This window comes from Ylistrum balloti, unplaced genomic scaffold (assembly GCF_031769215.1).
Source record: "Ylistrum balloti isolate Yb309-2 unplaced genomic scaffold, AGI_CSIRO_Ybal_v1 Utg370226, whole genome shotgun sequence".
In the NCBI taxonomy this organism is placed as follows: domain Eukaryota; kingdom Metazoa; phylum Mollusca; class Bivalvia; order Pectinida; family Pectinidae; genus Ylistrum; species Ylistrum balloti.
The window spans coordinates 195,088-222,492 of NW_026782188.1; the positions used below are offsets into that span (position 1 = coordinate 195,088).

At 38.8% G+C, this 27,405-nt stretch overlaps 3 protein-coding genes across 3 annotated transcripts; all 3 read left to right on the forward strand.

The window, feature by feature from the left end:
* Positions 1 to 7,595: 7,595 nt before the first annotated feature.
* LOC132551881 (growth hormone-inducible transmembrane protein-like) lies at positions 7,596 to 15,898 on the forward strand. Its single transcript, XM_060216025.1, has 8 exons — positions 7,596 to 7,635; positions 9,241 to 9,469; positions 9,824 to 9,935; positions 12,683 to 12,824; positions 13,038 to 13,236; positions 13,611 to 13,709; positions 14,577 to 14,748; positions 15,311 to 15,898. The coding sequence occupies exons 2-8, from the start codon at positions 9,265 to 9,267 to the stop codon at positions 15,387 to 15,389; spliced, it is 1,008 nt and encodes a 335-aa protein (XP_060072008.1). The 5' UTR covers positions 7,596 to 7,635; positions 9,241 to 9,264; the 3' UTR covers positions 15,390 to 15,898.
* LOC132551904 (autotransporter adhesin BpaC-like) lies at positions 15,408 to 18,068 on the forward strand. The gene is made up of 2 exons (XM_060216048.1): positions 15,408 to 15,420; positions 16,693 to 18,068. The coding sequence occupies exons 1-2, from the start codon at positions 15,408 to 15,410 to the stop codon at positions 18,066 to 18,068; spliced, it is 1,389 nt and encodes a 462-aa protein (XP_060072031.1).
* Positions 18,069 to 25,520: 7,452 nt separating this feature from the next.
* On the forward strand, positions 25,521 to 26,168 carry LOC132551905 (protein Fer3-like). The gene has a single exon (XM_060216049.1). The coding sequence runs from the start codon at positions 25,521 to 25,523 to the stop codon at positions 26,166 to 26,168; it is 648 nt and encodes a 215-aa protein (XP_060072032.1).
* The last annotated feature ends 1,237 nt before the right edge of the window (positions 26,169 to 27,405 follow it).

Consider the following 27,405-nt stretch of genomic DNA (forward strand, 5'->3'; position numbering starts at 1 on the left):
TGTTTGTGTGTACACGTATAGCCGGAGCAGTAACAGAGTCTGATGTTTGTGTGTACATGTATAGCCGGACCAGTAACAGTGTGTGATGTTTGTGTGTACATGTATAGCCGGACCAGTAACAGTTTGTGATGTTTGTGTGTACACGTATAGCCGGAGCAGTAACAGAGTCTGATGTAGTGTGTACATGTATAGCCGGACCAGTAACAGTGTCTGATGTTTGTGTGTACACGTACAGCCAGACCAGTAACAGTGTCTGATGTAGTGTGTACATGTATAGCCGGACCAGTAACAGTGTGTGATGTTTGTGTGTACATGTATAGCCGGAGCAGTAACAGTGTCTGATGTACTGTGTACATGTATAGCCGGACCAGTAACAGTGTCTGATGTTTGTGTGTACATGTATAGCCGGACCAATAACAGTGTGTGATGTTTGTGTGTACATGTATAGCCGGAGCAGTAACAGAGTCTGATGTTTGTGTGTACACGTACAGCCAGACCAGTAACAGTTTGTGATGTTTGTGTGTACATGTATAGCCGGACCAGTAACAGTGTCTGATGTACTGTGTACATGTATAGCCGGACCAGTAACAGTGTCTGATGTTTGTGTGTACATGTATAGCCGGACCAGTAACAGTGTGTGATGTTTGTGTGTACATGTATAGCCGGAGCAGTAACAGAGTCTGATGTTTGTGTGTACACGTACAGCCAAACCAGTAACAGTGTCTGATGTAGTGTGTACATGTATAGCCGGACCAGTAACAGTGTCTGATGTTTGTGTGTACATGTATAGCCGTACCAGTAACAGTGTTTGATGTTTGTGTGTACACGTATAGCCGGACCAGTAACAGTGTCTGATGTAGTGTGTACATGTATAGGCGGACCGGTAACAGTGTCTGATGTAGTGTGTACATTTGTAGCCGGACCAGTAACAGTGTTTAATGTTGTTTGATGTACATCCGAACCACACGGTTTTTCCTTCGGAAGCTGTGTTTATATAACATAACGGTGGTAGGCTGTGTAAAGAGATAGTTTTACTTTAGAAATGTTGATGGTGATCACGCCTGGAATCCACTCCGGCTTGTCTTTAATAACAAAGACTAAATGGATGCCAGCTAGACTACAGCAGGAAAACAGGAAGTCGCTGGTGATTTTGGAGGGAAAGCCTAAGTCTATATTGATCTTTAAGTACCAGGAATTACACAGGCGCTTTTAGTTTTAGAAATATGAACCTTTTTTGATAGAACGGATACTGGGGTAAATATTTTCAGTCGTTGATACACGTCTGTGTCACGACAGATTTACATAAAGCGATTGATCCTGGGGCGCGGACAACATTAATCGGATGTAACGTGTTTCCACTGGCAATGCAATTTGACATCTACGGAGTCATGGTTCCTCTGAAGTGAACGCAAATGTCCCTGTAATCAAAGACCGTTATTCTCCCAAACGAACGTGTCGTTATTATGTGGACCAGGCGTACACTAATTCCCCGGACAAAATCGTTAAATATATATTGTATTAGTGAATAAGTAGTACCTGTCAGTATATGTTGGATGGTGGCTCAGCAATTTCTCGCTCTTTCAAAATGAGTCTCCATGACACGAAAGCGCACTCACGTTTCTTGTGTATATATTAATATGAAGTTTATTATATATATCATCCTTTCATATATAAAAAAAAAAGAAAGAAAAAATGGATAAAGGAGACAAAACCCTAAAAAATCAACTAACAAAAAAAACCAACAAAAAATCATATGATTGGAAAACGAAAGTTACTCGGAAAGTGACATTTTGACAGGTTTTAAAGTAAAATGTGGACGACCAAATCAACCGGATAAAGCCATTTTGAATTATGACGTAACGTCATTGTCCATATTATGACATCATATTCGATTTATGCCTCGCGCAACGAATGAAAAATCCTCGGATATGAGATATTCTTGCGAAAATATTTACGCTGAGCATTTGTAATTGGCTGTATAACCTTTGTAATTGTCTCTGTCATCGTTGCAATTGATTACACAACCTTTGTAGTTGACTACAAAACCTTTGTAATTGACTACATAACCTTTATAATTGACTACATAACCTTTGTAATTGACTACATAACCTTTGTAATTGACTACTTAACCTTTATAATTGACTACATAACCATTGTAATTTACTACATAACCTTTGTAATTGACTACATAACCTTTGCAATTGACTACTTAACCTTTATAATTGACTACATAACCTTTATAATTGACTACATAACCATTGTAATTGACTACATAACCTTTGTAATTTACTACATAACCTTTGTAATTGACTACTTAACCTTTATAATTGACTACATAACCTTTGTAATTGACTACATAACCTTTGTAATTGACTACATAACCTTTGTAATTGACTGCATAACCATCGTAATTTACTACATAACCTTTGTAATTTACTACATAACTTTTGTAGTTGACTACATAACCTTTGTAGTTGACTACAAAACCTTTGTAATTGACTACATAACCTTTGTAATTGACTACATAACCTTTATAATTGACTACATAACCTTTGTAATTGACTACATAACCTTTGTAATTGACTACTTAACCTTTATAATTGACTACATAACCTTTATAATTGACTACATAACCATTGTAATTGACTACATAACCATTGTAATTGACTACATAACCTTTGTAATTGACTACTTAACCTTTATAATTGACTACATAACCTTTGTAATTGACTACATAACCTTTGTAATTGACTGCATAACCATCGTAATTTACTACATAACCTTTGTAATTTACTACATAACTTTTGTAGTTGACTACATAACCTTTGTAGTTGACTACAAAACCTTTGTAATTGACTACATAACCTTTGTAATTGACTACATAACCTTTATAATTGACTACATAACCTTTGTAATTGACTACATAACCTTTGTAATTGACTACTTAACCTTTATAATTGACTACATAACCATTGTAATTTACTACATAACCTTTGTAATTGACTACATAACCTTTGTAATTGACTACTTAACCTTTATAATTGACTACATAACCATTGTAATTGACTACATAACCATTGTAATTGACTACATAACCTTTGTAATTTACTACATAACCTTTGTAATTGACTACTTAACCTTTGTAATTGACTACTTAACCTTTATAATTGACTACATAACCATTGTAATTGACTACATAACCATTGTAATTGACTACATAACCATTGTAATTGACTACTTAACCTTTGTAATTTACTCTACAGTTTTTTTAATCTCATCATCATAATACATGCACAGACTGATATCTCATGACTTGTCCGAGGCAATATAAATCACAATGTACATTCAGCCCCGATACCTGTCTGCAGTGAAAAAAATACGATCTTGTATATCTAAATTCATTATTTCATTTGCTTGTCTAGCATTCCATGTAGTATACTTTATATATTCCTTTGGCAGCTAGATCGAACCATGTTTCTTCTTTGCTATTTTTGTTCCATGGAATAGGTATATTTTCAAAGTCGGTAACATATGAGTCTACAATATTAAAGACAAATAAAACAGTTATTAAGCACTAGTACCTTGTTCATGTAGTGTTATCTGTTTTACAAGGATAATTCAGGAGAGATAAGGACCCTGAGTTCCTCAAAACTGAATTAAACACCTCCATTTTTTATACTTTCATTTAATTTAAACACAATAAAATGTTCTTAGCTCCCTGGAAATTTCTGTTTTACCAGGATAGATCATAACTTGTTTTCTTATTTCACCTTTCCATGTCAAAATATGATCGAGATCATATTTGTTTGAAATGTTAAAGTCAGAATGAAAGAATTCATCAAGTTTAAAAAGGAAAAAAAATGCACACCGATATTGAAAGTGGAAGTTTAGACTGATCTCATTGTGGGGTCTGCCCTCCCCAGACCCTAAAGTGTTTAGTATCTCCATAGTGTTTAGGCTGATCTCATTGTGGGGTCTGCCCCACTCCCCCAGACCCTAAAGTGTTTAGTATCTCCAAAGCGTTTAGACTTATCTCATTGTGGGGTCTGCCCCCCTCCCCCCCTCCCCCAGACCCTAAAGTGTTTAGTATCTCCAAAGCGTTTAGACTTATCTCATTGTGGGGTCTGCCCTCCTCCCCCAGACCCTAAAGTGTTTAGTATCTCCAAAGCGTTTAGACTTATCTCATTGTGGGGTCTGCCCTCCCCAGACCCTAAAGTGTTTAGTATCTCCAAAGCGTTTAGACTTATCTCATTGTGGGGTCTGCCCTCCCCAGACCCTAAAGTGTTTAGTATCTCCAAAGCGTTTAGACTGATCTCATTGTGGGGTCTGTCCTCCCCAGACCCTAAAGTGTTTAGTATCTCCAAAGCGTACATCTACTGGCAGCATAGTGATGAGTTGTTTTGAAAATGAAAGCCTGTTTGACACCCGCCTGGCAACCCAATGAGCATAATCAAATGTAGGCTTACCAACACTGCAGATTTATGTAAACTCGAGTTTAAGCGCGTTTTCACTTTCCATTCAGCTAACATGCCCGGGAATTGTCTTTCATTTTCAAAGTCTAGACTACTGTAGTATATATGTATGCTCGACCTCGACAGGTTACAACAAAAGCCTAATGTTGACGTACTTGAAACCATGTCACGTGAATCACCATGAAACTACATTAACACTGTATTATCGTGAACATTAACAGCATGCCGATTAATGGTGAGGATTTTATATCTTTCCGAATATTTGCGAAATATTCTATTTCTTTGTGCGATATGAAGCTGTGCGTGTTCGATGCTATTAGTTTGCCTGTTGGTTCCGTTGTTGTATACCTTGTTCTCATTTAAGAACGTGACATTACTTTCTTGGATGAAGCAAAATTTACATGACGAGTGTTGTCGATGAAGCACAAGACGCTTGCACTTCCGGAGCACCTGGTCTTATTCCGCTCATTGTACTTTTTTATGAATCAAACGATAGAATTTGATCTTGGATTATGATTATGTTAACAGCTTATTTTTTCTTACGTGGTAAATCTGACCTGGTCTACTACCAGACAACATTTAATGAAATGAATTCATTCTTAACTTTGTTTCTAGCTTTTTGTAGCACCCCGCAAAAAAATCCAGGGGTTAATTACAGATTACAGGAAATATTACAGGTCTAGGCTTGTGCGACAAGAAAGAAGACGTAACTTCCCACCAACACGAGAATTCTAATCATGGATGCTGTTGTTGATTTGTAGAAGAATTTCTTGTAGAAACTTGGAGAGGAATCTTTTATGGGAATGTACTCTAGAGGAAGCCAGTCTGTCTCGAGATAAAATCTCAGTCTACTTGTTAGTCAAGTTCCGTCAGTAACTATACGCGTTGCCTCTAATTGGAGATCTTGTAACAGCTCAAATTAAGTTTTTGTTATGATTATCCCAGACATTGTCACAATATTAAAAGAATAATCTGGCTAAATTTACAGTACAGAACATGACGAGAAGTACCAACTACATGTTGTGAGATCGTGAGTCAAATTTCTCATTTTAGAATACGATAAAGGTAAATTGATATGAACGGCTAAATCGACATTTTTTCATCAAAAACCAAGATGCTAAAATGAATTAACTTATGTAAATAAAGTATTGTTCATAGATGTAGTTAGTGAGGATACTAGTTTTCTTAGGCATCAAGAAGGTTTCAGTTTTTATATGGTTTAGATTTTAAAATATATAAGAAATCGTTTGCGTCCTTCAGCTTAAACTGCTTTTCACGATACTCAAAATATAAAAGAAGCTCACATTTGTAGATAGAGCATTGTATGATATTTTCCCATGATATAGAGAATACATGGTCAGTGTCTTAAAGTATAAGCCGTATTTTAGCGAGGGTAAAGAAAGACAAAAGTGGCAAGCCTCTTTTGTCTTTTGTCCCGAGCCAAAATACACTGACACTAACCATGAATTCTATTTATTCTGCAACATTGATTGAAAATTAGACTATTGAATCTTAAACAGTTTTGATGTTCAATCTGATGACGGACATCAAAGTAATTGCTCCGCACGGAAATATGTTTACAAACTTCATCGGATATAACGGCGATTTTATGATATTTATAAATCAACTTGTTCATTACAACATGTAAAATCGCTTATTTCAATAACTATTTCTATTTCTAAACTTCATATTTAAGCAAATTCAGAGAGTAATTGTGTCGGATTACCACATGTGCTAAAATACAGCTGTTTTACGTCACTGCCGAATACAGCAAAAATATATGTGGCATGTATATTCCGATAACGTGAATGTCAGTTGCAGGATGAAAAAAACCCAAACCATTTTAATGGCCAAGACACATTTACCACATAGGGCTCTCATTTCATACACATTTGAACAAATTTGGATCATTCCTTTTTCGTACATACACATCATTCTTCCAGTACAAACATTTTAATTACCACGATTACCAAACTCACCTTCTATCCACGCTATACAAGCATTAGTCATAATGGCTATACTTTAACGTGTACATATACATACTTCGGCATGCACGTCATCCATTTTTTAGGTACAAACAGTTCATTGACATAGTCACATTTTGCATAAAAGAAACGTGAAAAAACATATGACCTCTTACAAGAAGGCTCTTAATATACACACACCTTTTTTCTTTCTTTTTCTACCAAATAAACATGTACATCATTTTAACATTTAAAATTTTTTTCTACCAAATAAACACGTACATCATTCCAACATCTTTTTCGGAATTATCTGAACACTTTACACCTTTTTAACACCCACCAAATTATAAATTTCCATTGTAACTTTTTCTCACACCTTTCATAACTTTAACAACAAACAATTACTTTAACAAAGATCAAAGTAACTGTTGTACAAATTGTATATACCTTGGCAAGGTTACACGGCCAGGATGTGTGTGTCGTCATTTTTATATACATTGCATTAGGGGGCATGGTATGATTTTATATAATGTACCCAATGCTTCCTAGAAATTTATCTTTTTTTAGAAGTCAGATTAACTATTACGCTTTTGAAGCTGTCCATTCTTTTCATCATCATCATCATTCTCATCATCATCATCATCATCATCATCATCGTCGTCGTCGTCGTCGTCGTCGTCGTCGTCGTTCTCGTCGACTTCTTCAGACTTTGACATACACTCCTGTACATGACAGTAAATATTCTGTAAACAAGTTCCAGATATTGGATTTCCGCAAATAAAGTTATATCCTTTTGTAGATATAGCATTATATGTTGATAGTCAAGCACAAAATTTTGACCAGAAAGCCATTCTGCTGGTCCGGAAATGTTAGCCCTTCCTTCTGAACGTTTTCTTTTTTATAGCGGTGAAGAAACTTCCAGTTGGTGGATTGCTTTCATTTATACAAACTAGACGTTTGATACATCTATTGGCCTGAAATTTCAGTTTAATACAATTGAAAACTACTAGAAGAAGCTTCGAGCAATTAAACAATGTCATATAACTTACTATCCAGTGTCATACTGATTAGTAAATAAGTGTCCTGCAATATAATCCGGTAACAAACAGAATGTAAGGGCTCGAAATTAGTTGATAACTTCTTTGGAATGCTCCTACCTCATAAAAGAAAGCCTTCCATTTTTGAAACGCAGAAACGGGGTAAGAGATACTGTAAATTGTTTGTTTATGTAATTATGTAATTGATCGTACACCATTCATTACCGGTAAATATTTTAAGCCTGTAAAGGCTTATACATTATTTAAGGAATTCGAATTCAGCAAACAAACCGATTTTTAGCCTCTATCTGTTTACATAAGCAGAAGCTGGGAGTTGCGTCATGTCTGCTTCATGGTCATTTCGGACATTTCATCCATTTCATCCCGATCACCGAAAAGAGAATGTGATGAAAATAGTGCGAACTTGTTCAAACAGTTCCTAATTGTATGATCCGAATCATTTCATACATATGTTACGACATTTTATAGGTATATGAAATCTCGCCAACTTTGCTATCACATTTCCCATTCTCAGATTCTCTAGTCCCATATCCATCAGGGATATTACACCTGATTATGTGTTCTCTAATTCTATTAATGCTTTCGAAGCTTAAGTTAAATTCTACTACACTCTCCCTCTCCAACAAAAATGAATGAAATACATCCTCTTGTAGGTAATACTATGATGAGTCCGAAGAAAAGCTATGTAACAAGTCACTCCTTACCAATTAGAAAACTAAGATATTAGTATTGTGTTCCAGTACAATAGAACATGCATAGATTCGGAGATATGGTACATCCCCACCTGAATGGAACAAGGAGCTACAGTATCCAGTGGTTATATTTTGATCACAACATGTAGATATGCCACTACACCCTCATTTAGCTTGTGTAATTGGTCGCTGGCATGGCATGTGTAGCAGTACCAGGGACGTATAATACTGTATTATACGTCCCTGGCAGTACATGTTAAATGTACAGCTTTCTGCTGGAGACTGGAATGCTATACAATGTATAGGTCAGTTTTAAACAAGGAACAATTTATGTACCAAAAAAAAAGTTGTCCGTCTCAAATATAGGTTGAAGTAGGCAATGCCATACATAACAAGATTACAGAGAGCAAAAATTCTGAATGTCAAAATCATTATAACTTGAAGGAGGTTTTTTTTATCAACAGTGAAATCAATGGCCCTATGATGATGATCAAGGCCTGGAGGGTCATTAATTAGGGTTAAAAAGAGCTAAACTTTCAAAATATTTGTATTTGTAACTGTTCATAAACGATATGAATGAGATAATCAGAATTTATAGTAAAGAAATGGAATTTGCACAACATATCTTTCAGTATGAAAGGTTTTGATCAAACTTTGCTATTAAAAGTCATTCATAATAAACGTTGGAATCTTATACTTAGCAAGTGATATATATATTCATAAACATACTTTTTTTTTAATTCGTTGCTTTGGTATCAGAAAGACTGAAGCATTAGGCTGTGCCATGGTGGTAGTTTACATAAAGTATACTATTGTGGCTAAATGTATGTATTTTCTATAGATAAACTATTGTGGCTCTGTTTTCTCACTATAGATACATGATACTGTAGTGGTTCTGTTTCATCACTAGATGAAATATTCTGGCTCTGTTTTATCACAAGATTTAAAATATTGTGAATTTTAATCACTAGATGAATTATTGTAGCTCTGTTTTATCATTAAATGAACTATTGTTTTGTCAGTAAATGAAATGTACTACTGTGACTTTTTTCAGGTATACAGGAGACAGTTGAGCATCATGTGGTCGACTAAGCTGTGTCGAGTACCTGTCGTAACTTTAGTAGGATCAGTTGGAAAACAGTTCACATTTCGTACAGCTCAGAAGCCTTGCACATTTGTGAAAATACAACAATGTTCCCAAAGTACACGTACATCATTCACCAAAAGAGCACAAAAGAGGATGTCATTGAAGGAGACTACCATGGCTCCAGCAGGAACCAAGGGTAAGTAATTAATATCCTGTACAGATGGTACATTTATAATAATGTGAGCAAAAAAATTTAATCCATGAAATAATGAGACACATGTGTATTAGATGTCCTGTTACATTCAGATCATTAGATTTGCATTTGTTAAAATATGATTTGATTGTTTTATTAGACAGTTGTGAAAATTTTGATCTATGGAATTTATCAGCTGTACAGTTATGACCAATCTTCTGATATCTGTTTCTATTTGAATACGTATGTAATCACATATCCATGTGTTTTCCTCTGATCTAAATTAGGATTATGCAAATTAGTAAAGCAATTAATTTCATGTTTTATCTTTTTCTTATAAGTTTCTGCTTTTGGTAGCATTTCAGATTGGAAATGCTGTAGCAGCCGGGGCCTCTGTAGTGGGAATTGGAGCCTTGTGTTTTTACGGACTGGGTTTGTCCAGTGAAGCAGGGGCTGTTGACAGAGCTATGTAAGCATCAACAACACTGAACTTGTTTCTTAAACTGATGTAGAGTTGTTAGGAATATTCAAACATTTGCAAAATCATCAACTAAAGTAAATTTTGTATATGTTGATCCTGAACAATATAAAAAAAGGCATTCAATGGAGTTAATGCAGTTAATAGTTCATTCTTTCAATTTTAACTAAATTTGTATACAAGTTGATCATAATAAACCAAACTGTTGAGTATATAGGATTAGTGCTGATTCAGATAAAAAGGGAATGTAAGCATTATTTGTCATTGTATAAACATCAAAGACATAAAGGATAGTTACTGGCAAAAATATTAAAAATTACAGCTTTAATTAAATTTGCTCTTAAATTATCTAAAATGTAATACCAGATGAGGAAAATCTCAAGTTGAAGAAATTCTCCAAGAACCAATGTCCTGCCAAGTATCTACCACATTTTTCAGGTTATAAGTTGTACTGGTCTATAGACTGCAGAGTCAATTCTTTCTGATTTTTTTTTTTATTTGATCCACATAGTCACACGAGAATATAAGCAACACCCTTTCTTATGATGTGGTAGCCAGTTTTTTGACTAAAGCTTCTTAATATAACAGACAGTGGAAGACCATTTATCAAGATTGTCAATGAAACAGTTGATAAAGTTTGCAATTGAATTATTCACAAATAATTCTTTATTTCATTGATGTATTTCAGAAAACTTATGATAGCAAATAACGAACTTGTTTGGCTTGGGGCATTCAGAGATTGTCTACACACAGATATAGGGCCTGACACTACATACGGTTTACTAAACAATCCCTCCATCAGTGTCTGCACTGTTATATATTATATATTATGACTATTAAGGAAGACTCTTGCATGCTGACAAAATTCTAACAGTCCCATTTGATTTCTTCTTGTAAGTTACACGAAGCCATTCATATCGTAAACAGGCATGGCAGTCGTTCTAGAATTTGACCTGTCACTCATTGACCTATCAATCCCAGGATGTAAAATGCTATCGTAAAATTCTGATATGGCTACAAAGTAACTACAAAAGTCCAGATGATATAAAGTGATTCATATTAAAAAGTATGATCAATTAAATCCAGGAATGTTTTTTTATTTCAATCTTTAAATCATCCTGTATAGGATTGCAAGTGAAGGTTCTACACAATCTGTTTCAGTCACAAACAGGTGATGAGCAGGTACTCGTAAAAAATGCAGTACTGTCTCCTACTGATTTGTTAATTTTTTTTTTTTTTTTGCACTACCAAGTTTTTGCAGCTTATAATCCAGAAAATACGGCAGTATAAGTTTTGGTTCATCCACTAGGTTTAATCAGAAAGATACCTTACAGTGTACAGAGCCCTCTTAAATTAAGTAAACAAATAAAAAAGAAGGGGGACAATTCCTGAAGCCAGGTTTCCTAACAGAATATTTTTTCATCCAGTTCCTGGTTCTGGTTGCAAATGTGTTTTGGCATGATGCAGGCTGCCTGCCTGCTTAAATGTGGTTAGAAGTGTAGAACACTGTATTTATTTAGTAATAATTGGAATTAAAGTTAGTTTTAATCCACATGGTAAATGCAATATAGATGTGCTTTTAATGTTATATCTGTAAATAGACTTTCTGATATAGTATTTCCCCTTGTTCTGTTGTACTTGTAGCACTATATTGGTGAGTACTGCTACAGATTATGACCAATTCAGACATACTGATGTTCCTATCATTTGTACAAGCTGATAAGTAATTTTCAAGCACTGTACCTCAATGTTGTATTTTGCAAAAGAATAAAGCAATTCCAAGCAAACAAGAGCACTCTCTAAAGCCAACAGTAATTTGTGTGGCATTATTGTTCTTATTTATACAGTGATTAAGTAGATATTGGTAATCTATATTGTAGTTTATTTTGATTGTAATAATAGAATTTACGGAAAAACTACAGATTATTATGTTTGCTAGCATGTGAGGAAATCTGGGAATAAGAGTTATGCCCCTTGCATCATCAACAAAACTTATACTCAACTTGGTGATTGAAAGAAAGAAGAAAATGTATGAAACTTTATCGTTAATATTAAAGATATGTAATCACTTTCAACTCACAATGATATCTTATGATACTGAGTAAATTTGTAATTAAAAGTAGTCACAATATTATCGTTTTATACTGAGTAAAAGTGTGATTAAAAGTAGTCAAGATATTATCGTTTTATACTGAGTAAAAGTGTGATTAAAAGTAGTCAAGATGATATCTTATTATACTGAGTCAAAGTTTGAGTAAAAGTAGTCATAGTGATACCTTATTATATTGAGTAAAAGTAGTCAAAGTGATATCTTATACTGAGTCAAAGTGCGAGTAAAAGTAGTCAGGGTGATATCTTATACTGAGTCAAAGTGCGAGTAAAAGTAGTCAGGGTGATATCTTATACTGAGTCAAAGTGTGATTGAAAGTAGTCAGGGTGATATCTTATTATATTGAGTAAAAGTGTCAGTTGAATTAGTAACAATGATATTTTCTTTATCTGAGTAATAGTGTGAGTAAAATGCTTGAGAATACTGGTACATATCGTGAGCAGAGATGATTATGACTGTGAAGATATGTTTATACAAAGGTCTCAATGTAGACCACACAAACCATACAGACAGAAACAGAGGTACTCCTCTAAAATCTTCTGTACACAGACTTTTAGTGATAATGTATTTTCTTATCATACATGTGGAATTAAAAAGTGTGGACCTAAAATTCACTGTTTTTCTGTAGAATGTGGTCCCAGGAGGTGAGACATCGTATCAGAGCTACCTACATGTACTTTGGTGGCAGCGTTGCACTAACAGCATTGTCAGCCATGGCTGTTGTACGAACCCCCGTCCTCATGAACCTGGCGATGAAGAACTCCTGGCTGGTAATTGTGTTTCTATCATATGGAAGTATATTGGGTGTCTAGTGACTTTGGTCGGACATATTGTTTCGTAATGTAGGCTGGGTGGAAATAAAACCAGTAATGCTTCCTTACAAAATCAGCAAGAATTTATTATGCTCATAATATTCCACTTTGAATTAGTTGTACAGTAAATATTGCAGCTAGCAGAAGCATGATTAAGGTTTTCATTTTCAGGCAATAGGGGCCTCTTTTGCTGCCATGATCGGCACAGGGATGGTTTGTCGATCCATCCCCTACAAGGAGGGTTTCGGGGCCAAACAGCTGGCATGGATGCTGCATAGTGGTGTGATAGGAATGGTGATTGCCCCTATAACACTGATGGGTGGCCCAATCCTTGTGAGGGCTGCATGGTATACTGCTGGAGTTGTGGGAGGTATTAAAAAGTTTACATCAGAGAAAATTCTTGTTAATATTATGTAGCCCAGTATCAATAAGTTTTCTGATCTATTCTTAACAAAACTTGTCATTCATTGTTGAAATAAAGAACAAACAGTGAGATGGGTTGAGTGAGTGTTAGTGTAGTACTGTGTCAAGAATAGGTGAGTGAAGTCATCAAGCCAAATAGATATACTTATAACTAAGTACACAAAGATAGGCAAGCCTAGCATAAATAATAGATCTGAGAATTTTTATTGTTATTGAATGCTAGAAACATTAGATTACCACAGAAAGTAGTAAAGAGAATGGTGCAAAATTATTTTACATAAAGTTCACATGTACTGATACCAGTTTAACTTCTTTCTGAAGGACTTTCTGCACTTGCCATGTGTGCGCCTAGTGAGAAGTTCCTCAACATGGGAGCCCCTCTGACAATTGGTCTTGGTCTGGTAGTGGTTTCCTCCCTTGGTAAGAACTCTTTTGACTTTGTACATTTTGTGCAGTTTATTTATTTGAGAATATGTGACATTTTTTTTTTTTTTCAGTTCTTGTATGACATTTGTCATTCAATGTTGTCATAAAGATGTTATCATTATTAGAGATCTTTACATGTTTATAATCACCACTTAATAAAGGAAGTATAATATTCATACACTGTAATTTCTTTGTATGTAACTACAAACCAAGGGCCTGTTTGACTGGTTTGTCAGCATTCCAAACGTAACATTTCAGTTATAAATCAGAATGATCTTACAAATATTAATACAGACCTTTCAGGTTCTATTTCATCCTCACACCATAGCATCATCAAGTTTTACACCATAATAGATTTTAATGGTTGATAAAGAAAAATTAATTAGTTCACAAAACCTCATAGTATAAATACATCAAATCTTACACCTGATTAGATTTTGGTGCTCATTGTTCAAGGTTAAAAGTTCAAAAGACATACTTGATTACTTTTTGAATAAAAGGTTTGTATACAAGATATCTCATGAACCTCTCAACAAAAGTTCAGAATGAAAGGATCAGTGATTACAATGTAAATGTATGTGAGTTTCTGCTCTCTTTGTTTTCATTAAAAATCTTCAAAACTATGAATTTAAGATAGAAATGTCCATTTTCGCTCCTTTAAAAGTATGGATAAAATGTTTCAAAACTATTGTTCGGCCAAAAAAAGATTAGAAGTTTCATCACAGTATATCAGTAACATACCTCTTATCTACTTACATTTTACCTATTTAAAATAATTTCCATAAACCAGTATCATGTCAGTTTTTACAAATACTTGTAAAAATAACTTATATTCAATTATATATGACCATTCTGTTACAGGTACCATGTTTTTCCCACCTGCTACGGCCCTAGGTGCAGGACTGTACTCCTTCAGTTTGTATGGAGGGGTGGTCCTTTTCGGAATGTTCTTGCTCTATGACACACAGAAAATCATCAAAAATGCTGAACACCACCCATCCTACTCTCCTGTTCCTTACGATCCTGTCAACCAGTAAGTACTGCTGGCTTAGATAAAAGAAAATTGAGGTAGCTGTAGGAGATATAGAGGATAAGTTTGTAATGTCTGCTTGTGTTTTAATAGTGTTAAACTACAGAAATACTAATAGCTCCCAACTTCCAACTGAAGATGTAAGACAATCAGTGTTAATCAGTGTTTTATATCGGGTATTTTATGTGGCTAGAAGCTTCTCAGGAGCTCCACGAGATCTTGGGATGTTCTCATATTCATGTGACATTGCTGTAGGTGTTGCACTTATTTAGTGTGAAAAGGTAAGGGGTCACCTGCCCGACCACGTGGGTTTTCCTCAGGTACTCTGGTTTCCTCCCACAATAAGACCCCTAGCACGCTTACATCTGGGCCAACAAGTTATTAGTATAAGTTGACATAACTTGTTTTGCAGTTGTTGTAAAATTATATTTTACACTTATTTAGACTTGATTGGTTGTTTTATTAGAAATTCCACTTGATATGTATCCTCTCAAAGTCTAATTATTATATTTCTATTGTTATTAACCTGTACATCATTAATGTCTTTGTCACGATGATGTTTCAGATCGATTGGTATCTACCTGGACACCATCAACATCTTCATCCGACTGGCAATGATTCTTCAAGGTGGCAAGAAGAAGTAAAAATGTGATGATTTTAAAATGAGTGAAGTTGGTACCTTCATAACTTGAAATAAAGTGTGATAATTGATATTCCATTGAAACACTGCAGATGAGAAAGAGTACATTTCAGCGGAGGAACCAAGCATGTCTCCTGCTGGAATTATGAACAGGAGAGACATCAAAGGCTCAGAATGTTATAATTGATGGAATGAGGGACCTGGAAGAATGCTTTTGGCTGACAAGACAGTTGTGATATAATCACAGTATTACAATATTCCACTCTATTTCAGTTGTATAATTTATTTATATAGGACATGAGCTGATGTGAGGACATCATTGTGTAAATTTCAGGAGAGTATCGAGATGTAGATACAGTCAAATAGTAGTTAATATTCCTGGTAATACCATCTTAAGCCACCCTATAGGCTTTATATTGCACAAGGAGATATATAACATTTTAGTCAAAGTATCTAATACTGGGTACATTTACACCTGATTTTCTTCGATTGTAATAAATGTGTTATTTTGTTTGTTTTGTTGTTGATCAATTTATTCACTGGATCCACTCCAGTGATTCTGATTGGAATGTATCTCTCTACTTGAACCACACCAGTGATTCTGGAGAGAATGTATATCTCTACTTGAACCACACCAGTGATTCTGATTGGAATGTATCTCTCTACTTGAACCACACCAGTGATTCTGAGAGAATGTATCTCTCTACTTGAACCACACCAGTGATTCTGGAGAGAATGTATCTCTCTACTTGAACCACACCAGTGATTCTGATTGGAATGTATCTCTCTACTTGAACCACACCAGTGATTCTGATTGGAATGTATCTCTCTACTTGAACCACACCAGTGATTCTGGAGAGAATGTATCTCTCTACTTGAACCACACCAGTGATTCTGATTGGAATGTATCTCTCTACTTGAACCACACCAGTGATTCTGATTGGAATGTATCTCTACTTGAACCACACAAGTGATTCTGGAGAGAATGTATCTCTCTACTTGAACCACACCAGTGATTCTGGAGAGAATGTATCTCTCTACTTGAACCACACCAGTGATTCTGGAGAGAATGTATATCTCTACTTGAACCACACCAGTGATTCTGGAGAGAATGTATCTCTCTACTTGAACCACACCAGTGATTCTGGAGAGAATGTATCTCTCTACTTGAACCACACCAGTGATTCTGGAGAGAATGTATCTCTCTACTTGAACCACACCAGTGATTCTGGAGAGAATGTATCTCTCTACTTGAACCACACCAGTGATTCTGGAGAGAATGTATCTCTCTACTTGAACCACACCAGGAGAGAATGTATCTCTCTACTTGAACCACTCCAGTGATTCTGGAGAGAATGTATCTCTCTACTTGAACCACACCAGTGATTCTGGAGAGAATGTATCTCTCTACTTGAACCACTCCAGTGGTTCTGGAGAGAATGTATCTCTCTACTTGAACCACTCCAGTGGTTCTGGAGAGAATGTATCTCTCTACTTGAACCACACCAGTGATTCTGGAGAGAATGTATCTCTCTACTTGAACCACACCAGTGATTCTGGAGAGAATGTATCTCTCTACTTGAACCACACCAGTGATTCTGATTGGAATGTATCTCTCTACTTGAACCACACCAGTGATTCTGGAGAGAATGTATCTCTCTACTTGAACCACACCAGTGATTCTGGAGAGAATGTATCTCTCTACTTGAACCACACCAGTGATTCTGGAGAGAATGTATATCTCTACTTGAACCACACCTGTGATTCTGGAGAGAATGTATCTCTCTACTTGAACCACACCAGTGATTCTGGAGAGAATGTATCTCTCTACTTGAACCACACCAGTGATTCTGGAGAGAATGTATATCTCTACTTGAACCACACCAGTGATTCTGGAGAGAATGTATCTCTCTACTTGAACCACAAAAGTGATTCTGGAGAGAATGTATCTCTCTACTTGAACCACACCAGTGATTCTGGAGAGAATGTATATCTCTACTTGAACCACACCAGTGATTCTGGAGAGAATGTATCTCTCTACTTGAACCACACCAGTGATTCTGGAGAGAATGTATATCTCTACTTGAACCACACCAGTGATTCTGGAGAGAATGTATATCTCTACTTGAACCACACCAGTGATTCTGGAGAGAATGTATCTCTCTACTTGAACCACACCAGTGATTCTGGAGAGAATGTATATCTCTACTTGAACCACACCAGTGATTTTGGAGAGAATGTATATCTCTACTTGAACCACACCAGTGATTCTGGAGAGAATGTATATCTCTACTTGAACCACACCAGTGATTCTGGAGAGAATGTATATCTCTACTTGAACCACACCAGTGATTTTGGAGAGAATGTATATCTCTACTTGAACCACACCAGTGATTTTGGAGAGAATGTATATCTCTACTTGAACCACACCAGTGATTCTGGAGAGAATGTATATCTCTACTTGAACCACACCAGTGATTCTGGAGAGAATGTATATCTCTACTTGAACCACACCAGTGATTTTGGAGAGAATGTATATCTCTACTTGAACCACACCAGTGATTTTGGAGAGAATGTATCTCTCTACTTGAACCACACCAGTGATTTTGGAGAGAATGTATATCTCTACTTGAACCACACCAGTTATTCTGGAGAGAATTTTATACCCGATCCCCTTCGGTGATTCTATACCAGATCTACTCCAGTGATTTTATACATGATCCCCTTCAGTGATTCTATACCAGATCCACTCCAGTGATTTTATACGTGATCCCCTTCGGTGATTCTATACCAGATCTACTCCAGTGATTTTATACATGATCCCCTTCAGTGATTCTATACCAGATCCACTCCAGTGATTTTATACGTGATCCCCTTCGGTGATTCTATACCAGATCTACTCCAGTGATTTTATACATGATCCCCTTCGGTGATTCTATACCAGAATACTGGATTTCCTTCATTTATTCTACATCTGATCCCCTCCAGTACCCGCTATATTTGGACACCCACCTCCCCTATAGTTATTCTACATCTAATCCCCTCCAGTACCCGCCATACTTGGACACCCACCTCCCCTCTAGTTATTCTACATCTGATCCCCTCCAGTACCCGCCATACTTGGACACCCACCTCCCCTCCAGTTATTCTACATCTGATCCCCTCCAGTACCCGCCATACTTGGACACCCACCTCCCCTCCAGTTATTCTACATCTGATCCCCTCCAGTTCCCGCCATACTTGGACACCCACCTCCCCTCCAGTTATTCTACATCTGATCCCCTCCAGTACCCGCCATACTTGGACACCCACCTCCCCTCTAGTTATTCTACATCTGATCCCCTCCAGTACCCGCCATACTTGGACACCCACCTCCTTTAGTTATTATACATTTGATCCCCTCCAGTACCCGCCATACTTGGAAACGCACATCTCCTCCAATTATTTTGCATCGGATCCCCTCCAGTACCCGCCATACTTGGACACCCACCTCCCCTCCAGTTATTCTACATCTGATCCCCTCCAGTACCCGCCATACTTGGACACCCACCTCCCCTCTAGTTATTCTACATCTGATCCCCTCCAGTACCCGCCATACTTGGACACCCACCTCCCCTCCAGTTATTCTACATCTGATCCCCTCCAGTACCCGCCATACTTGGACACCCACCTCCCCTCCAGTTATTCTACATCTGATCCCCTCCAGTACCCGCCATACTTGGACACCCACCTCCCCTCCAGTTATTCTACATATGATCCCCTCCAGTACCCACCATACTTAGAAACGCACCTCCCCTCCAATTATTTGCATCGAATCCCCTCCAGTACGCACAATACTTGGACACCCACCTCCCCTCCAGTTATTCTACATCTGATCCCCTCCAGTACCCGCCATACTTTGACACCCACCACTTTTTGTTATTCTATATCTAATCCCCTCCAGTTCCCGCCATACATGGACACCCTCCTCCCCTCCAGTTATTTTACATCTAATCCCCTCCAGTACCCGCCATACTTGGACACCCACCTCCCCTCCAGTTATTCTACATCTGATCCCCTCCAGTACCCGGCATACTTGGACACCCACCTCTCCTCCAGTTATTCTACATCTGATCCCCTCCAGTACCCGCCATACTTGGACACCCACCTCCCCTCTAGTTATTCTACATCTGATCCCCTCCAGTACCCGCCATACTTGGACACCCACCTCCCCTTCAGTTATTCTAAACTAATCCCCTCCAGTACCCGCCATACTTGGACACCCACCTCCCCTCTAGTTATTCTACATCTGATCCCCTCCAGTACCCGCCATACTTCCCCCCTCCCCTTAGTTTTTACATCTGAGTACCCTCTCCATACATATTTGGACACCCACCTCCCCTCCAGTTATTCTACATCTGAACCCCTCCAGTACCCGCCATACTTGGACACCCACCTCCCCTCAAGTTATTCTACATCTGATCCCCTCCAGTACCCGCCATATATGGACACCGACCTCCCCTCCAGTTATTCTACATCTGATCCCCTCCAGTACCCGCCATACATGGACACCCTCCTCCCCTCCAGTTATTTTACATCTAATCCCCTCCAGTACCCGCCATACTTGGACACCCACCTCCCCTCCAGTTATTCTACATCTGACCCCCTCCAGTACCCGCCATACTTGGAAACGCACCTCCCCTCTAGTTATTCTACATCTGATCCCCTCCAGTACCCGCCATACTTGGAAACGCACCTCCCCTCCAATTATTTTGCATCGGATCCCCTCCAGTACCCACAATACTTGGACACCCACCTCCCCTCCAGTTATTCTACATCTGATCCCCTCCAGTACCCGCCATACTTGGACACCCACCTCCCCTCCAGTTATTCTACATCTGATCCCCTCCAGTACCCGCCATACTTGGAAACGCATCTCCCCTCCAATTATTTTGCATCTGATCCCCTCCAGTACCCGCCATACTTGGACACCCACCTCCCCTCCAGTTATTCTACATCTGATCCCCTCCAGTACCCGCCATACTTGGACACCCACCTCCCCTCCAGTTATTCTACATCTGATCCCCTCCAGTACCCGCCATACATGGACACCCACCTCCCCTCCAGTTATCTTACATCTGATCCCCTCCAGTACCCGCCATACTTGGACACCCACCTCCCCTCCAGTTATTCTACATCTGATCCCCTCCAGTACCCGCCATACTTGGACACCCACCTCCCCTCCAGTTATCCCCTCCAGTTCTACATATTGGATCCCCTCCAGTACCCGCCATACTTGGACACCCACCTCCCCTCCAGTTATTCTACATCTGATCCCCTCCAGTACCCGCCATACTTGGACACCCACCTCCCCTCTAGTTATTCTACATCTGATCCCCTCCAGTACCCGCCATACTTGGACACCCACCTCCCCTCCAGTTATTCTACATCTGATCCCCTCCAGTACCCGGCATACTTGGACACCCACCTCTCCTCCAGTTATTCTACATCTGATCCCCTCCAGTACCCGCCATACTTGGACACCCATCCCCTCCAGACATCCCCCATACTTGGACACCCACCTCCCCTCCAGTTATTCTACATCTGATCCCCTCCAGTACCCGCCATACTTGGACACCCACCTCCCCTCCAGTTATTCTACATCTGATCCCCTCCAGTACCCACAATACTTGGACACCCACCATCCCTCCAGTTATTCTACACCTAATCCCCTCCAGTACTAGCCATACTTGGAAACGCACCTCCCCTCCAATTATTTTGTATCTGATCCCCTCCAGTTTCCGCCATACTTGGAGACCCACCTCCCCTCTAGTTATTCTACATATGATCCCCTCCAGTACCCGCCATACTTGGACACCCACCTCCTTTAGTTATTATACATTTGATCCCCTCCAGTACCTCCCATACTTGGACACCCACCTTCCCTCCAGTTATTCTACATCTGATCCCCTCCAGTACCCGCCATACTTTGACACCCACCTCCCCTCCAGTTATTCTACATCTGATCCCCTCCAGTACCCGCCATACTTGGACACCCACCTCCCCTCTAGTTATTCTACATCTGATCCCCTCCAGTACCCGCTATACTTGGACACCCACCTCCCCTCCAGTTATTTGCATCGAATCCCCTCCAATACGCACAATACTTGGACACCCACCTCCCCTCCAGTTATTCTACATCTGATCCCCTCCAGTTCCCGCCATACTTGGACACCCACCTCCCCTCTAGTTATTCTACATCTGATCCCCTCCAGTACCCGCTATACTTGGACACCCACCTCCCCTCCAGTTATTCTACATCTGATCCCCTCCAGTACCCGCCATACTTGGACACCGACCTCCCCTCCAGTTATTCTACATCTGATCCCCTCCAGTACCCGGCATACTTGGACACCCACCTCTCCTCCAGTTATTCTACATCTGATCCCCTCCAGTACCCGCCATACTAGGACACACCTCCCCTCCCCTCCCCCAGTTATTCTACATCTGATCCCCTCCAGTACCCGCCATACTTGGACACCCACCTCCCCTCCAGTTATTCTACATCTGATCCCCTCCAGTACCCGCCATACTTGGACACCCACCTCCCCTCCAGTTATTCTACATCTGATCCCCTCCAGTACCCGCCATACTTGGACACCCACCTCCCCTCCAGTTATTCTACATCTGATCCCCTCCAGTACCCGCCATACTAGGACACCCACCTCCCCTCCAGTTATTCTACACGTGATCCCCTCCAGTACTCGCCATATTTGGACACCCACCTCCCCTCTAGTTATTTTACATCTGATCCCCTCCAGTACCCGCCATACTTGGAAACGCACCTCCCCTCCAGTTATTCTACATCTGATCCCCTCCAGTACCCGCCATACTTGGACAGCCACCTCCCCTTCAGTTATTCTAAACTAATCCCCTCCAGTTTCCGCCATACTTGGAGATCCACCTCCCCTCTAATTATTCTACATCTGATCCCCTCCAGTACCCGCCATACTTGGAAACCCACCTCCCCTCCAGTTATTCTACATCTGATCCCCTCCAGTACCCGGCATACTTGGACACCCACCTCTCCTCCAGTTATTCTACATCTGATCCCCTCCAGTACCCGCCATACTAGGACACCCACCTCCCCTCCAGTTATTCTACATGTGATCCCCTCCAGTACTCGCCATATTTGGACACCCACCTCCCCTCTAGTTATTCTGAACTGATCCCCTCCAGTTCCCGCCATACTTGGACACCCACCTCCTCTCTAGTTATTCTACATCTGATCCCCTCCAGTACCCGCCATATATGGACACCCACCTCCCCTCCAGTTATTCTACATCTGATCCCCTCCAGTACCCGCCATACTTGAACACCCACCTTCCGTCCAGTTATTCTACATCTGATCCCCTCCAGTACCCGCCATACTTGGACACCCACCTACCCTCCAGTTATTCTACATCTGATCCCCTCCAGTACCCGCCATATATGGACACCCACTTCCCCTCCAGGTATTCTACATCTGATCCCCTCCAGTACTCGCCATATATGGACACCCACCTCCCCTCCAGTTATTCTACATCTGATCCCCTCCCGTACCTGTCATGCATGGACACTCACCTCCCCTCTAGTTATTCTACATCTAATCCCCTTCAGTACCCGCCATATATGGACACCCACCTCCCCTCCAGTTATTCTACATCTGATCTCCTCCAGTACCCGCCATACATGGACACCCATCTCCCGTCTAGTTATTCCATACTGTATAACATGCAGTACCTTCTAGAACAGATTACACACAGTACCTTATAGACCGAATTCTAGACAGATCCCTTCCAAACCCACTTATCATGTGTTATCGAATGAATCTCATGTCGGCTCTCGCGAGCGATTGTGATATTTTAAATAATATAATGCACAACATGCAGTCCGGGACATTCACATCGGTCACCGACCTCGTATAAAGATAAATTCTTTAAAGTTTGGAATTTATGTCATCGCCTTGTAATGTTAAAGGAAAGAGATTCGAATTCCAGCAGGATCAGGATTTGCTTCCTTCAGGCTTGTGTACACCTCTTCCTCTTAATCTTATATATACGATCCTCTTACTCTATCCCATATACGACCTCTCCACAATATATCGTTAATTCCTTATACAACATCTCTGCTATATATCGTTAATCCCTGATACAACATCTCTGCTATATATCGTTAATCCTTTATACGACCTCTCCCCTATATATTGTTAATCCCTTATACAACCTCTCCCCTATATATCGTTAATCCCGTTACGACCTATCCCCAATATTATGTTAATCCTTGATACGACCTCTTCCCTATATATCGTTAATCCCTGATACAACCTCTCTCCTATATATTGTTAATCCCTTATACGACCTCTCCCCTACATATTGTTAATCCCTTATACGACCTCAACCCTATATATTTTTAATCCCTTATACGACCTCTCCACAATACATTTTGTATATTGTTAATCCCTTATACCACATCTCCCCTATATATCGTTTATCCCTTATAAGACCTCTCCCCTATATATCGTTAATCCCGTTACGACCTCTCCCCTATATATTGTTAATCCTTTATACGACCTCTTCCCTATATATCGTTAAACCCTAATCAGACCTCTCCCCTATATATTGTTAATCCCTTATATGACCTCTCCCATATATATTGTTAATCCTTTATACGACCTTTCCCCTATATATTGTTAATCCCTTATATAACCTCTCCCCTATATATCGTTAATCCCGTTACGACCTATCCCCAATATATTGCTAATCCTTTATACGACATCTCCCCTATATATTGTTAATTCCTGATACGACCTCTTCCCTTCGTATCGTTAATTCCTTATGCCGCTTATAATCAACCAAAGGGATTATTGAAACACTTATATCTAAAAGAAATCCTCAATTGTATTAAGAAAACAACAGGTATACAAATAATCTAATATATATGTAAACAAATAATCATTTATATATATATGTAAACAGCGGAAATGTTCATTTATATATAAACTCAGTGCAGGAGTAACGGAAAGAAGTTCATTTATATATAAACTCAGTGTAGTTATAGAGCTTGTTAACGGAAATGAAGTTCATTTATATATAAACTCAGTGCAGTTATAGAGCTTGTTAACGGAAATGAAGTTCATTTATATATAAACTCAGTGCAGTTATAGAGCTTGTTAACGGAAATGAAGTACAGTTTTTATATACAGAACAGACGTGATCTTTTATACATTAAATCAATATACATGTACACAGATTTCATAGCTTTTCTAGTGTTAGCAGAAATATAACGAAATTAATCCTCAATTTTATCACTGTTATAACAATATATATTATCTAAATTTCGTTCCAAAATTCAATACTTCTCTTCTTCATCTTCTCACGGTGCCTAAAAACCCTATACTGTACGTTTGGAGGGGTATCTAGATACCTACAGCGTGCTGTTTTCTATAATAACATACTCACAAGGGTAGAGTTATTATCTAATACATATTTAATACATTTTAACTATAGGATAGGGAAAGCGTTTTGGTACCATCTCTGATTGAGTGATGTATAGGGCTAGTAGTGAGATCTGACCGGGGATTGGTACGGCTAATATGCTGGAGGGGGAGTTACATTAATCCTCCTCCCTGCTTGTCATGTTTTCATAAAGCTGCAGTCGCCGTTTCGGTGATGTATTCCGACACTATCAAAGACCGAGGAGTATTTATTGGTCGGCTCTAATTTGTGCGTTGATTATTTTGGGAGGATCCTCTTCAGTACGTTCAGACGTAAGTCAATACCCGCTACAACTATATCCAGTGATGGTACACATTTAAAGAGAAAATTTCATTAATTTCGCTCGCTATTTTTCGCTTTTTATACCATGTACACCTGACCTGAAGACCTAAACATTTCGGACAGCAAATATAAACTTCTGTACGCTTTCATTTCCACACTTTCTATGTTTTCTGCTGGTCAAGAGAATCGGTTTGTCCAGCATCTATTATGATGAGGCGTTATTGTTAAATTTTGATCGGGCAAAAGGAACAACTCCCACATTCAACATTAGTGACGTGATATTGTGTGAGAAGGTATAAATCTATATAAAACTGCTGAGGAAAGCGTGCAGTGTGGACATGTTTCCGACAGATATCTCGGGAGGCACGTCCCAGGAATACTTCGATCTCGACCAGGGCATAGGAGGGTCGGGGTACCAGGATTTCTCCGTCTCTATGGAGTACTGGACGGACAACGTAAACACGTGGTCTACAGACTGTCACGATACCACTCAGCAAAGCTATTGTTATGACTACCAACAATGTTGTCCTTCCAATAATGGTCCGGGAATGGCTGCTTGTGCTTTATCTCCGGACGGACAATTCGATAGCCGATCACAGGAATACCAAGTTTGTGACGTAACACAACAGGTGACAAAATCGAACCAAGAGGTGAGAAACAGCAACAGTAAAAAAACGAGGGAAGTCCCAGATTTGATTCGTGAGGGAGCTACGGAACGAGAAAGATTACGTATGCATTCCCTGAACGATGCGTTCGACAACCTTCGTCGTGTCGTTCCCAAATCCAACCTTAGTGATCACCATAAATTGTCCAAGATCGCTACGCTTCGCTTAGCAATCCACTACATCGCAGCGCTTGGCGGGATTCTAAAGAGTAGTGGGGTCGAGGTTCGAGTCATTGAGGATCAGAGTGCAGGGGACATGCGCGGAAAACGAAGGAGGTTCCGGTCACGCGGAAGGAAAACAGGACATTTTACAACCAATTAGGTTATATGAAAGGTATTTTTAAAGTACAAACAGTATGTAGAAAATACATAACAATGCCGAACACGTGACATTGTGTTACTGCAGTGCTTTACTAAGGCAACCAGGAATGGTGGTTTGCGAGGTTGACAAATTAACACAGCTATTTATAAAACTTTCTGTAGTTTACAGCGATGGCGGAATACGTTTTATCAAGTAGTGAAAACTCCACACATGTTGACCAGGGATAAATCAGATAGATCTATTGAAATGGTTGGTATAGTATAAAATACTTTAATACAATCAGTAAATTAGGGTATCCAAACACAAGTAGATATATGTTAACTCCGATGTGATCGGTTGGGAACAAATATTTTGTAAGCTGTGTGTTACTCTGTATAATCTTAGTTTAGACTGATACATCAGATTAAATATTATTTCATCAATATCTCATAGTTATATTTGTGTATAATGTTAGAATGTTTGTATTGGATACATATAAACGATACAGAATGTGTCGCCGACATAGTCATGAATCTGTTTATTAACCTACAAATTTCGTAATGAATCAGTTTTACATTGTCTGTATATTCATGCGTGTTATGAGTTATCTACATGTTAAAGCGATTAAGATGTCTCCACATTTATAACGAGTTACAGCATACACTGCACATTTTCATTTCCATTTTCCATTACAATGATCAATTTAACAGTGAATCTTAACCTTTTTTTATAAATGAACATTATTACATCCAATGATTAAAGGCCACGTGCTTTACCTTGATGTTTTACATTAGGACACACGAGAACTTATCAATTTAGAAAATGTCAATACCTGTCCAATTTCTAAGTTGTCTACTATATAGAATTGTATGTTTATCTATAAATGTTTCTCACACGACCTCTACGCTATTTTGATTCATCACGTTCGTTTTTTTATCATGGATTACGTGTTAAGGGTTAAAGCAAAAGGAATTATTTGTTATTGTTTTTTGTTCTCGGAGACGGAATGAAGATGCAGCCTTTTTAATAGTTCTATCATCACCACTGAATGACTTTGAGATACTGTTGTAGTTGATATTGTCCGACATCCTGTACTTACTTCTCGCTGACAGTGGTGATAATTCTCGACGCCAGATTTAACGGATATTGACTTTGGTATGTCAAATATGATTGAAATAAAAATAAGATAAATTCTGTGTTTCTGGAGCCTTGCATTACAGATCATTTATAATTTTACCATTTGAAACGTTAACGAAGT

Excerpts from the sequence above, each read along its gene's own strand:
- LOC132551881 (XM_060216025.1), top strand. The coding sequence starts at position 9,265 with ATGTGGTCGACTAAGCTGTGTCGAGTACCTGTCGTAACTTTAGTAGGA. Across the intron at positions 13,710-14,576 it reads GGTAGTGGTTTCCTCCCTTG|GTACCATGTTTTTCCCACCT; the intron begins GTAAGAACTCTT and ends ATTCTGTTACAG. Across the intron at positions 14,749-15,310 it reads CCTTACGATCCTGTCAACCA|ATCGATTGGTATCTACCTGG; the intron begins GTAAGTACTGCT and ends ATGATGTTTCAG.
- LOC132551905 (XM_060216049.1), top strand. The coding sequence starts at position 25,521 with ATGTTTCCGACAGATATCTCGGGAGGCACGTCCCAGGAATACTTCGAT.